Genomic DNA, 14443 nt, shown 5'->3' with positions numbered 1-14443 from the left:
CTGCATAAAGTAGGAATTATGTCCATATTTTGTGGATTTCCAAAAGTATGCAGCCTGATTCATATTCACATCCACGTTCAATCATCAGTGTCAGTGAGCGACATCTAAGTGAAACTTAGTGAGTCTCTAAATAGTCCTTTCCAAGTAAAGGGCTCTTGCATTGATGGAAAAATGTAAAATATCTTTAGCAGTAACAATAATATGTCAGTCTCCTCCACCCTGTAGCAGTCAGCAGTGAAGCAAGCACCTTATGTAAAAGGTTAACACAGGCTGAAGCATATTGTAAATGATGAAACCCGGTGCAGGGGGTGAAGGTTAAAGCAACACTCACTGTAATTTAGACGAAAGGCCTTCTGGTGATTTCCCCTCCTAATCTGGGGGAAGGGGATTAGATTAAATCTGTTGCATAGCGACTGTGACATCACCTCCGACCCGTTTCACAATGCATAATCACAAAGTGCTGCGCCGTGCTGTGGTCTCTGCTTTATGTGTCTGAGCCGCTGTGGATGCTGTGCCCCTCAAACGCTACCAGGGCGGGGAAGTTTCTGGACTGTTTGGTGCCATTATGGTCCCATTTAGAGTCAAATAGACCGTAAAGCAGGGGATGCTTTAGGGCGGGGCTACCTTGTGATTTTAACAGGTCGCTACCACGACGTTGTCCGGTCTGGGTCCAGTCGATGTTTTCGCCTTAGAACTTTAACCCTTTCACAGTGTGTTTTCAGTTCATTAAAGTTAATTAGAACCTTTTGGTTGCTTGAAAATGTCTTATTCAGTGTTCTGTTGTACTTAGCTCAAGATGGCGTGGCGACAGCCTAAAACCAAGATGGCGACGGACAAAAACCAAGACAGAGATGGCCAAAAACAAACATGGAGACAGCGAAAAACCAAGATGGTGACGGCCAGCAACACAAAAGAAGCGAGCAAACACTTCACTCTCATTGAAAACAAAAAGAAAAAGCTGCCCGAGGCGGCTAAAAAGTGCTCTGTCTGATCAGGCCCCTCTTCAATAGCTTTCATGTACCATATATTCATCTGCTTCTGTTTCTGTGTGAGTGGAAACGTGTTGGTTAAAGTCTGTCATCCATCTCTGGCCTTGGTTTATAGTTTAACCACAAGTGTTTAAATATCTAGCTGTTCATGTTTCAGCCGCCCATTTAGCTGCCTCGTCACCTCCATGGCTGCATCCCGGGACCTGGATGTGTTCGATGAATCATTCAGAGGACGATGCACTCTGGCTAATTTGAGTCATGCCTCTTAGCTCCGAGCAGTCATGCTGTTCTCATTGGTTAAACATCAGCGAGGAGGCAGTAAACGAAACACACTCGAGGCCTCCCAACAAACAAGCTGCTCTGGAGAATAATCAGATTATTTGTGTCTCTTTGGGGCAAAGCTAATACTGATGTGAGGTGACTGCTCTTTCACACATCGGGACGGTGCTGCTGCAGGGTCCAGGTTTTCCTGAAAACCATCACAGCCTGTATCCTGAAACAAATATGTTACAGTGTGACGTAAAAAGGGCATTTTGAAACAATAATAGTTATTATCTGAGGTGCACTCTTGATCTTGGAAACAGCAGCTGAGAAAACAGTCCCACCACAATCAGCCTATTTAGTAGATGTTCTGGTGATTTTGATCATAACAGGAAGCTAAGAACCAACGTAAAATACCTTTAAGTGCTCGGAAAACGTCCAAATTTCAAGTACAGTTACAGTTCCATGACATCTGGGCAAACTGGTGATGATCATGTGATCGAAAGACCCAGAACAGCTACTAAATCCACATTTCTCAATAGCTATTCTTGATTAAAAATGAATTCCAATAACACTTAATTTACCACAACAGCAAGAATGATGAAATAACAATACACTATAATGAGTTGGATTTTAATAACCTCTTGACTTATTATTGGATGAATTACATATTTTACTCAAAACAGTATTTATTTATTTAATATTGGCCATTTTGGAGTTCCATATTCTAGGTTAAAGGGGTATCTGCGACTATTTGTCAGCAGTATCGAAGCCTTCTGGGAACTGTAGTTGTTAAATGCTGATACAATAATAGTTGTTAGACTAAATCACTAGAATTAAAAACCAATATAGTACTAGAAAAAATATAGATAACATAAAATATAAAAACAAAAACCAAGATGGCGACGGCCAAAATGCCGAACTGGAGGCTCAATTTCTTTTTTAGTTAGTTTCCCATAATGTTGACTTAATATCTCCCACTTTCTTGTTATTTTGACTTAAAGAGACCTTGAGGTCTCATAATGTTGAAATATTCACTCAGAATTGCTTGCTAACAGCGACACCTGTGGCCGTTAAGTCAACTAAAGTCAGCATCCTGTTGCTGGCGCTTGTGCTCGCTCTACATAGACATGAAGGAGCATCGCTCAACACAGTGAGGAGACACACGTCAGCTAAAAGCACAATATCACTCTATATTTCAGCTGCTTGGCAGTAATGTTAGCTGACCAGACCAAGGTCTCTCCATGAATCACTGCTGATCCTAGTGTTGGCTTTTCCTGCCTCAGCCTCCGGGGTTGAAGCAGGAAAAGTGGGTCGGTGCCTCCCGACTGCGCCCGCAGGGAGACGATAACGTTTCTCTCTGCGGAGCGCCGTCACTTCACAAGACACGGGAAACCTCTGTTGGTCTGGAGGTGCTGCAGCAGTTATTTCTGCACAAACGTCCACTGAACATTCACTAGATATTCTCAGAGCTAAACTAACTCTTCTGCAGTGTGGAGTGAGCAGCATGCACGTGTAGAGGTGGAGCGAGACAGCGAGAACGCGCGCGCTGAGTGAGTGAAGGCAAGCAGGCAGGCAGAGGAGAGACTCCGGCCACACGCGAGCGCGCATGGGATCCCGACCCGGTACATTTATACGTGTAAAAAGTTACAAACAGTCCCTTTAAGCCTGCTTTATAATAATAAAAAAACATGAAAATCTCCCTTTTTTATAATATGGGACCTTTAAGGTAGAATGTTCAGATTTCATGTATTTTTTTTCATTTTCCTGCCAGTAGTGGTCTTCCATAGCTCCCTCCTCCAGCCTGTTGGTGGAGCTCAGAGAGGGGAGGCTCCAGCTGGTGTTTGGCTGATGACGCTGGACCAGGTGGAGGAGGAGGAGGAAGAGGAGGAGTGGTGGTGGTAGAAAGATACAGCGACGGCAGTGAACGCAACACTCTGCTGACAGCACACCAACAGACATCAGCTCCTGCTCCTTCACGGGGGTTCACCCGGACTACCGGCTCCATCCACCAGCCACCGGTCGGTCCTGCTCCCGGTAACGGGTCTATGTTCGAGGAATCTCTCTGCAGGAGGCTTCAGAGCAGCTGCAGGCGGATCTCCAAGCGGTTTATTGGGAGGTAAGACTAATTCATGTTTTGATCTGAAACTAACAGGACGGAGCGCACAGGTGTACAGGTGTGCTCGTGCACAGCTGTGCTCTAGTACAGGTGTGCTCGTGTACAGCTGTGCTTTAATACAGGTGTGCTCGTGTACAGGTGTGCCTCCTCAATTAAAAGTTGAGAAGAATGCCCCCTTAATTAACAACATGGCAGGTAATTAAGAACATAATGGATGATCAATTTAGGAGGCTTATTTAGTTTTTGTGGGTTTTAACTGTTATAGCCTGTTATAATTATAGGTCAACCGTTATTGTTTTATATTAATCAGTAAATACTTTGGTTTAAAAATGTCCAAAAATAATCAGAAATGAGCATCAGATGTTCTTTAATCTGCTCATTTTGATCAATGATAGCAAATCCTCACATTTAGGAGACTGGGAACTTTAAACATCTGGAGTTTTTACCTGATAAATGGCTGAAATAAATAAAAAGTAAAGTAGTATTCAGTATTCACATTGTTTGCACATGCAGGGTCACCTTTAGAGGGTGTTTTAAGGATACTTTAAAGAAGACAAACAGCTGTTTGTCCTCTGTTTCTTCTTCTTCTTCTTCTTGACAGTTTACATGGCCAGAATTAGTAGATTGACATTATTCCATGCACTTCACATCTTATTTATAAGCCCATTTACTCAGTTTTCTGAGCACATCTGCTGGTCTTGACAATTTCAAAGATGTAAACAGACAAAACCGTTTTTTTCCCACATGTGTTATAACAGATAAGACATGTAAATCAGACCACACCTAGAGCGTGCAAGAGGACAAACAAGATGTGGCTGCTCTCTTGTGCTCTGTTTTACAGTGTGGGGAATATCTGTAAAATGTAAAAGTGAACACGACTTTTTTTTTAGAGTTTTGTGCTGCATTCAGGTGTGTATGTTTAATCCCATCGTGCTGGACTTTGAAGATGTTCTTCTTCTCCTGTCTGAGCAATGTTGCAGCGCTGACGCTCAGATTTTCAAAGCAGTTGTCAGTCATCTGAAGTCAGGCCATGCAGATAAATCATTATCCCAGTGGGCAGTTTCTCCCCGTCGTCTTCAAACTAACACGTGCAGATTAAAACAGTTCTGAGCCTTCAGCATTTACAGTTAAAACTCCAGCACTCATAGAAAAATACAACACATAAATGAAGCATTTGTTGTTATTTACTTCAGATTCTGACTAACAAAAAGTCTGACCTGAGCTTGTGTTGCAGATCTCATTACTACAGATCATTAACAGCGTGCTAAACAGGGACTTTATCTCGTGGAAGGTCAAATTTAAGTCATTGAGGTGAACTCAAGTCTTACTAATTAGTACCAATGTGTTGCTAGTTACATGTGCACATGCTGTTTTTAGGAAGAGAAATTATGCTTTTTGAAGTTGAGTATCAACGTACTGGATTAAAGCTACCAAAACATCACTAAAGGCATATGAAGTTTCACGTTCTGGCAAACGTTTTTGATGCGTTATTTACTCCATACTCTCCATTTTTTTCCCTTTAATCTTTCAATATGTCTGTCTGGTCTAAATATATGACAGGAAGTGCACACAACTACCTTTCTGCACTAAAATAGTAATTTTCTCTTTGAAAGCCAATGACCAAATTGGCCAAAATGACCAAGCGAAGTAGCATTAAAAATGACACTAGTGATTTAAGCAGCCTGAAAGCTCAGATGGATTGTATTTCAACCGATTATACCCCAAATATACTGTATGTTCCCTCTTTGCTTTTAATGTGCAACTAGAGCAGTAGTAATTCAACATGTCGAATAAAGACGTAACAGAGCTGCAGGACAGGATTTAATTCTGACTTTGTTGTCTCTGTTCGAAACTGGTTTACGCCACTTTCATCACTTGTGAATCCTATTTATGAAAGTATGAAATCAATTTAATGGATGGGAGAAGCTGCAGGGAATTTCCCTGTGCAGTACTGTACTGTATTGTTTAACACTATTAGCATCCTACAGTACTTCCTGTCTGCTGGACGCTGGAGCGGAAAATCTGTTTAAACATATACATTTAGAGCTGCATGGCTCATCATGTGTCATATGACCTTTAACATCATATGTTCATTATCTGAGCAGCTCACAGAGAGCCTCAGACGTCTTGTTTTTCTCAGTACAGGCAAAGATAATTCAGTTAACTAGGTGTTAAAGGGCAAACACAAGACTGAGAATACTAGAGCTTTTCTCTTGGTAACTGCACATATAACCGTTCTCTGCTTCTGAAAAAACTTGGATATTCTCTGAGATTGAGGTTTGTAAATATACAAAAAAAAACGTGGATATTCTCTGAGATTGAAGGTGTAAATATACAAAAAAAACGTGGATATTCTCTGAGATTAAAGGTGTAAATATGCAAAAAAAACGTGGATATTCTCTGAGATTGAAGTTGTAAATATACAAAAAAAACGTGGATATTCTCTGAGATTAAAGGTGTAAATATGCAAAAAAAACGTGGATATTCTCTGAGATTGAAGTTGTAAATATACGGGAAAAAAAATTGATATTCCATCCATCCATCTTCAACCGCTTATCCAGGGTCGGGTCGCGGGGGCAACAGCTCCAGCAGGGGATCCCAAACTTCCCTTTCCCAGGTCACATTAACCAGCTCTGACTGGGGGATCCCGAGGCGTTCCCAGGCCATTGTTGAGATATGATCTCTCCACCTAGTCCTGGGTCTTCCTCTTGGCCTCCTCCCAGCTGGTCGTGCCTGGAACACCTCCCTAGGGAGGCGCCCAGGGGGGCATCCTTACCAGATGCCCGAACCACCTCAGCTGGCTCCTTTCAACACAAAGGAGCAGCGGCTCTACTCCAAGTCCCTCACGGATGACTGAGCTTCTCACCCTATCTCTAAGGGAGACGCCAGCCACCCTCCTGAGAAAACCCATTTCGGCCGCTTGGATATTCTCTGAGATTAAAGTCGTAAATATGCAAGAGAAAAACTTTCCTATGTTTTTTTTTGTAAATTTGTGACTTTAATCTCAGAGAATTTGACTGTTTTCTTGCAACTTTATAATTTAATAATCTCAGAGAATATCTAAGTATTTTTCTTGTGAATTTACAGTTTTAATCCAGGAGAATATTACATTTTTTTCTCGTAAATTTACGACTTGAAATCTCGTAAATTAAATTTTTCTCTGAATATTACCCGCTGTCCCCTGCTCCGTTATTATATTTTATCATCCTACAATGGCCCTAATATGCCGTCGTAGTAATCTCGGTGATGATTGTTAAATGTGTTCATTATATTTCTGTGTGTCAGCATGTTCCTGATATGATAGCTGTCTGTCCGTTAATTAGTAACATGCAGGATTATATAACGCTGCAGTGTTGACGCCAAACACAAACCTTGGCTGACGGCAGCGTGTGATTGGGTGCATGTGACTCCCTGTGGATCGACTGTCTGTTCAGATCTGTGTTTCCTGTGTGTGTGTGTGTGTGTGTGTGCGTTGCCCGAGGCGGAGATGGGTGGATGCTCCGGCGACCGGCGACTGATATGGAGCTGTAGAGCAGCACACATCCTGCAGATTAGATTTATCGCTGCTGGATCTGCACATAACAGTTGAAGTCGTGGCCACAGAGTCCAACAGTGTGTCTGACAACTGTGTGACATTCATGAAGCATAACTCTAATCAGTAACTTTTAATTTAGACTTACTTATTTAGCTCATCATAGGACCACCATGTTTAAGCAAGATTTACTAGACAACCTTTCCAATGCAGATTTCGTGTGTGTTGGTTTCCATTCACTACTCTTGGAGAATGTTCATCACTTGAAAACAACAGAATTGGTGATTAATTTAAATGCAGATAAACAAGCTAAATGTAAATTAAAAGTGGGCCAAAGGTGGACGTAGTGGGACGTTGTTTTAGGGTGGATGGATGCATTAATAAATCTGACTTTGACATGAGACAACTCTTTGTTTCACATTTCCTCCCGACAGTCAGTGTTGGTTTCATCATTGACCACAACCGGTGCAAAGGTACAGTACCTGTGTTGTTGTTTAGTTTGGAGGACTCGTTGGACTGACTCTTGAAACGTGTTTGAGTTGTGAAATTACAGCAAAAAAAACCCATATAAATAATCATTTAAAAATGAAGTAGTGCTGCAAAAAGCATATTTCATTATCAATTAATCTGATCATTTTCTCGATTAATTTAGTAATTGTAGATATTCAGTTTACAATGATATAAAAGCAGCAGACTGTGCACATTTAGAACATTTAGAGAAGTCGCTCAAATTATAAATCGATTATCAAATAGTCGCCGATTTCATCAGCAAACAGAAGAGAGGATCGAAAAACAGAAAGTTTTGTATTAAGTAGGGCTGTCAAAGTTATTGCAAATTTAACGCCACTAATTTCGCTAACGCAGAGAGACACAGGCTCAGTTTTAAAGCTACAGTGAAGATACTGGTATCACATGAAACTATAAAACCTGATAAATCCTGTCAGGAAAAACTGTCATGTCCATTTTCAAAGGGGTCCCGTGACCTCTGACCTCCAGATCAGTGAATGTAAATGGGTTCTATGGGTACCCACGAGTCTCCCCTTTACAGACATGCCCACTTTATGATCATCACATGCAGTTTGGGGCAAGTCATAGTCAAGTCAGCACACTGACACACTGACAGCTGTTGTTGCCTGTTGGGCTGCAGTTTGCCATGTTATGATTGGAGCATATTGTTTTATGCTAAATGCAGTATCTGTGAGGGTTTCTGGATCAATATCTGTCATTGATTTGTGTTGTTAATTGATTTCATAATAATAAATATATACATACATTAATTTGCGATTAATCTCTATTAAATATTTGAATGGATTGAGAGAGGTAGTATTAAAGGTCACATATTATGCTCATTTCCAGGTTCATAGATGTATTTTAATGTTGCACTAGAACATGTTTACATGCTGCAATGTTCAAAAAACCCTTTATTCTTCTCATACTGCAGCCTGAGTCTGCCTGCCTCAGAGCCTAATTCAGCCTCTGTCTGAAAACCACTGATTCACAGCCTGTCTCCTCCCACTCTGCTCTGATTGGTCAGCGTTTTCTGTCAATCAAACTTCCTCAACGTCAACAGCGTCACTATCTCCCCCTCCCTCCCGGAGAAGCTCTCTCTCTCTCTCTCTCTCTCTCTCTCTCTCTCTCTCTCTCTCTCTCTCGAGAGAGAGAGAGAGAGAGAGAGAGAGAGAGAGAGAGAGAGAGAGAGGAGTGGAGGGAGAGGCAGCTAGAATAGAGCTTATAAACCACTTTAAAGTTTATAAACCAGAAACTTCACCCAGCGCACGTTACCGGAGGAATCTGATCAGAAATCGGCGACACATGATGAACATCTGCGGTCCAGATTCCAGGTTTTCCTGACGGTTTCTCTCAGGTAAATAATACTATTTATAGCTCTGTTAGTTAACTCAGTGTTTACCTCATGCATCAACTCTGTAAACCGTAAACATACACTCTGTTTTACGTCTGTCTTTACAGATCCATCTGTGAGAAATGACCGACAGAATCATCCCAGAGGAGAGCAGACAGCTGTGGGCAGATGGCTCTGTTTACATGGAGATACAAAGCTAACCCGTTAGCATGTAGCTAACCCGTTAGCATGTAGCTACATGCTAACGGGTTAGCTACATGCTACCGCTATGACACGGTGTGTAAACACAGCGACCATCAGGGTGGAAAATAGAAGATGTGAAACAGTAGTCAGTTCATTATTTCTGCTAAAAGATAAATGTATGGAAGATCAGAGTAATGGTATATTATTTACAGTAGTAGCTGTCTCTGTGTTACCATGACTACAGACCACCGGAGCTTAGCTTACCATAGTTTACCAGAGCTGAAGACTTTCTCCTGTACCATGTTAACATAACTAACTAACAGGTGAGATGATTACAAATGCTGTGAATAATTAATATTGTCATCTGTCAACTCAAATAAAGTTTGACTGTGAAACAGAAATGTGTTGTGTTGCTTACAAGTCACTATTTACTACCTGTAATCTGCTACATGCATGACATCAAATATATATAATATATAAATATCATCTGTTTAAACAGTGTAATTACATAAAGCCTTTGTGAAAGAACATGTTATATTTAGATGATGGGAGTACATGAAGCCTGTTCTGCTGGTTCTTGCAGACTTTGCTCAAGTTAGGTTGAGGAGGAGAGACAGTGACGCGCTGTGGGGCGGGGTCAGCTACTGAAGGTTCTGCTCTGGTTCGACCAGGAAACCCTCACGTGACTTGCATTCTCTAATGACGTCAGAAGAGAAGGAAAAAAAGCGATTTTTTTTCTGCACCCATTTCCGGACAAACGGAGGAGGAGAAAAAGAGAGGATGGTCTTTTATGATACTATGGTGGCCTGTAGACACACTGGGGACAGATATTGATGTTTAAAAGACATGGAAAAGTGCATTTTGCATAATAGGTGACCTTTAAGTACTAAATGAAGAAATGTGCCTTTCACTTGGTAAATCTTGACGATTTTTTTAAACAACAGTGTTTTTGAGATTTTGGACAATAACGATGCATTTAGTGGACTTGTATGACTCAACCAAGTTATTTTTTGATACTTGTTCATCTTAGTCTTGTCTGAGATGTTCGTCAGCTCTTATAAAGTGTGGCTGTCAGTCTGACAGTGACAGGCTGAATGCAGTAACTAATTCCATAACCTCGTTCTCCCTTTTCTTTAAGGGAGTGTGTTTCTTTAAGTGAGTGTGTTTCTATTAAGCCTCGTCTTCCTGTTTGTGTGTCGGGACTTAATTAGAGTCTTTGTTGTTAAAGGTCAGAGCCTCGCCTGTGGGGACAGCAGTGTGACGAAGCAACAACAGCTCCACTCTTTAAATAAGCCTTATCTCTTATTTTAAATAGCTTTTTAAATGTTTGCTCTCTCGGGGTGAATATCTCATTTTTTCCGTCCCTCTGTTGGAGCCCCGGATGACTTTATATGCACACAAACAATCCCATGAAATAGCAGACAGAACTCCGTAGAAATATCTGATTGTTTTAGAGTAAACCAGAGTCGTGGTTTCATAGGAACAACTTGTGCTTTCTCATCTAGGTTTATACTTTGATGTCACTGTGTGGTATTCAAAAACATGTAAAACTACATTTTAAATTAGTTTTTTCTGAACATGTTCTGTTAAAATGTATAATAACACTTTATAATAACCATCAAAGTGTTACAAATATCTGTCTATGTAATGTTTATAGATGTTTAACAAACAATTTCTTTAAACTTTACAAATAATATATTAATCATTAACAGATACTTAAATGTATAGTATATACAATGTTATAATGTGTGCAACAATAAACAACAATAAATATCATTACTAATAATTAGTAAACATTATTAATTATCGTTTTGTTGTTTGTTACCAGTAAAATAACTAAGTTGAATTTACTATCAATTTACCATTTATACATGATGGTTATTATAAAGTGTTACCAAAATCTCTACCCTTTGCATATTTTATTACAACGCACTTACCCCCATAAAAACATATTAGCAACACTTTGACAAGCCTCGGAAAAATACGGAATATAACACCAGAAATAGTACCACGTGCCCTTCAAAATAAAAGTCCATGTTCATTTACATATGACTATACAAGGATTTATAATACCTTGCACAAAAACATGGTGAATGCAAGGTTTTCTGCATAAGTCTGGTCTGACGTTTTACAAGTCAAAGCGAGGAATTATCTTTAATCATGTTTCAGCATGTCCGCTCCAGATTAGTAGAATGATGATGATAAAACAGCCTAGTGATTAATTATGATATTTGAAGGTTTGATTTGTGCGGACATCCTGTTGTGAGCTAGAGTGTCGGACTGCAGCAACGCTTCCGTCATATAGATTTACCTGTCAGAAAAAAACGGCAGGGGAGGCGGTTGTTACGGCAACGGGTAAAGCGCTGTGTTGTGATTGGCTGTGTGGATCAGATAGTGAGGAATGCTGCATTCGTGTATCAGATGAACCTTTGAGACAGAGTGTTTGTGATGGCATTTCTGTTTCTGTTAACTTCTTATAGTTATTATCAACAAGCTGGTGTCTCATTCGTTGCACCTGTAGCTTCAGCATGCTATAGAAGGGTTTTCATTTTCTGTAACACAAGTTCATGTGCGCATATTTCAGACCCTGCAGAGGAGTCAAAGCAGCTGCAGCTACAGTTGATATGGTCAGCGCTCTAAGGCAGATTTATTTCTAAAACATGTTTCATATACAGAGGTAGGTTCAAGGAGATGTTAAAACAACACAAAACAAAGTTAAGACGATACAGTTTAATAAAAAAGAGATCCATATATAAATAGAATTAAAAGAATAAATTAATATAAAGATTTAAAATAATAATGATACAATGATAATAAGGCCTTGGGTTTTAAAAACATTTAGTTAACCCCCTGAGACCCGCGGGATTGCCCGACTTTACTGTCTTTTAGAGGTTGTAGCGGCTCAGTTTTAAAGCTAGAGTGAAGATACTGGTATCACATGAAACTATAAAACCTGATGAATCCATCGGTACCAACCATGTCATACTAGCTTGTCACAAAGGAGGTTAAATATCGCTCCAAACTTGCGCTAAATGGTGGCGAGGACAAACTGTCATGGCCATTTTCAAAGGGGTCCCTTGACCTCTGACCTCCAGATCAGTGAATGTAAATGGGTTCAATGGGTACCCACGAGTCTCCCCTTTACAGACATGCCCACTTTATGATAATCACATGCAGTTTGGGACAAGTCATAGTCAAGTCAGCACACTGACACACTGACAGCTGTTGTTGCCTGTTGGGCTGCAGTTTGCCATGTTATGATTTGAGCATATATTTTATGCTAAATGCAGTACCTGTGAGGGTTTCTGGATCAATATCTGTCATTGTTTTGTATTACATACATTTGCATAAAGCAGCATATTTGCCTGCTCACATGTTGAGTATTAAATACTTGACAAATCTCCCTTTAAGGTACATTTTGAGCTAAATAATGTGTGATTAATCTACAATTGATTAACTATGGACAATCATGCGATAAATCGCGATTAGATATTTGAATCGATTCACAGCCCTAGTAATTTCCTCATGAATTCAAGGGATTTTTTATGTAATTTAGTACTAATTAGTGACAGTTTTTCAATTGATAAATTCCACTTGTTATTTCGCAGCGACAGTGTCTTTGAGTCTGTGCACAGCAGCTGAATGTGCAAAATTGTGCACAGTGAAGCATATAACGCAACATAACTTAACTTAACTCAACTTAGGGAATATTTAGTTGGGTTTAAATGGAAGGAGATTCTTATTTGTCCTATATTTAGTGCCTTTTTTAATATTTTGCGATTGCAGAGGTACATTTTCTTCACCAGTTTGATTTTATGATGTGCAAAGCTGAAATCATACACAAGAGTTCCCCTTAGAGCAATTTAGATCCCATGCTCTTGATCAGGGGCACTTAAACTAATCGATTAGCTTCATGAATTTGGATAAAAGAACTCAAAATAACCTCTTTAATGTTTACTAGAATGGAAAGTTAGAGCAGTTTTATCAATGAGGGGAAAAAACTAGAAAATTAAAGCAAATGTTGAGCTGAGGACAGACTGTCAAATACACCATCACACCTCAAATTTCATCTATACATTTATACTGGAATGTCCCTTAAATCTATTAAACCTTTTTAAGACCTTTGTAAGACCTCATAGTAACAACTTAAGGATGACTTCCCCCCCTCATGGAGTCACGTAAAGGCCTTTCACCACATCTCCCAGTCCCAGTTAATGGAATCCAGTATCATCCAGTCCAACCCTGCACAGCTGCATGATCACCTTTTACATCCATAAACAATAATTGGATCAAGTCATGACGCATGATGAGTTCATTAAATCAAAACATTCAGAATGAAAATACTTCTTCTCAGTAATAAAGTAACATAGTGAATCCTTCAACGATGTTCGTTTCATTTAGTTAGAAAATATGCAAGAATTATTTTCTTTAATATCTTGAATGTAAAGTAGCAGCTGTAAAGAAATGTCATTAACCCTCTGAGACCCACAGTAGAGCTGTTTTAGTCTTTCTTAAGGGGGTACAGGAGGTCTTTAGGGGGAGATAGCAGGTCAACAGTAGACGTCACATAGAAGTGGTGTACATCATCTGAAAGCTGAGAACCTGAAACTTAATCTGAGATGCAGCTCAGCACTGTGTCAAGTTCTTCTAGTCACTAATCATTACAACAGAAGCATATGATGGTCATCCCCATGCTCTATTATGTCTCATAAGTTGTTGCAACAACACATTAAGACACCAAGACCTTGAGGAACACCATAGAGGAAGACATGCTGTGATTTGGGATCAAAAACTTTTTGAGATTTCTGCAAGAATTGCATTTTTCTGCGATTGGATGGGGAGCACTTCTGTTGTGTAAACTGCTCAGAAACCCCCTTATTGTCATCTAGCTAGGAAAGCCATCCATCCTCTGAATGCTCTAGGTCTCTAGTCTGATCCATCCATCCTCTGAATGCTCTAGGTCTCTAGTCTGATCCATCCATCCTCTGAATGCTGTAGGTCTCTTGTTTGATCCATCCATCCTCTGAATGCTCTAGGTCTCTTGTTTGATCCATCCATCCTCTGAATGCTCTAGGTCTCTAGTCTGATCCATCCATCCTCTGAATGCTCTAGGTCTCTTGTTTGATCCATCCATCCTCTGAATGCTCTAGGTCTCTAGTTTGATCCATCCATCCTCTGAATGCTTTAGGTCTCTAGTTTGATCCATCCATCCTCTGAATGCTCTAGGTCTCTAGTTTGATCCATCCATCCTCTGAATGCTTTAGGTCTCTAGTTTGATCCATCCATCCTCTGAATGCTCTAGGTCTCTTGTTTGATCCATCCATCCTCTGAATGCTCTAGGTCTCTAGTTTGATCCATCCATCCTCTGAATGCTCTAGGTCTCTAGTCTGATCCATCCATCCTCTGAATGCTCTAGGTCTCTAGTTTGTGGCTGTAAAGTTTCATGAGGCTGTGATTATCCTAGAGGTCACCACAGGTCATTTTATACAGTGAGGTCA

The 14443-nt window shown here is 40.2% G+C and overlaps 1 protein-coding gene and 1 long non-coding RNA gene across 2 annotated transcripts in view; one reads left to right on the top strand and one right to left on the bottom strand.

The window, feature by feature from the left end:
• LOC141762808 (uncharacterized) overlaps positions 1-14443 on the bottom strand; it is a 196991-nt gene that overhangs the window by 127639 nt on the left and 54909 nt on the right. The gene's annotated exons all lie outside the window — the stretch shown is intronic.
• Positions 2345-14443, top strand: part of crfa4 (cytokine receptor family, class I receptor 4) — a 31253-nt gene continuing 19154 nt past the window's right edge. Inside the window, exon 1 of the mRNA XM_074626593.1 lies at positions 2345-3369. Coding sequence (XP_074482694.1) covers positions 3299-3369 — 71 coding nt within the window. The 5' untranslated portion in view covers positions 2345-3298. The remainder of the gene's footprint in view (positions 3370-14443) is intronic.

This window comes from Sebastes fasciatus, chromosome 24 (assembly GCF_043250625.1).
Source record: "Sebastes fasciatus isolate fSebFas1 chromosome 24, fSebFas1.pri, whole genome shotgun sequence".
NCBI lineage: Eukaryota > Metazoa > Chordata > Actinopteri > Perciformes > Sebastidae > Sebastes > Sebastes fasciatus.
The sequence above is the reverse complement of the archived record's forward strand: the minus strand, read 5'-3'. Positions and strand labels throughout refer to the sequence as shown.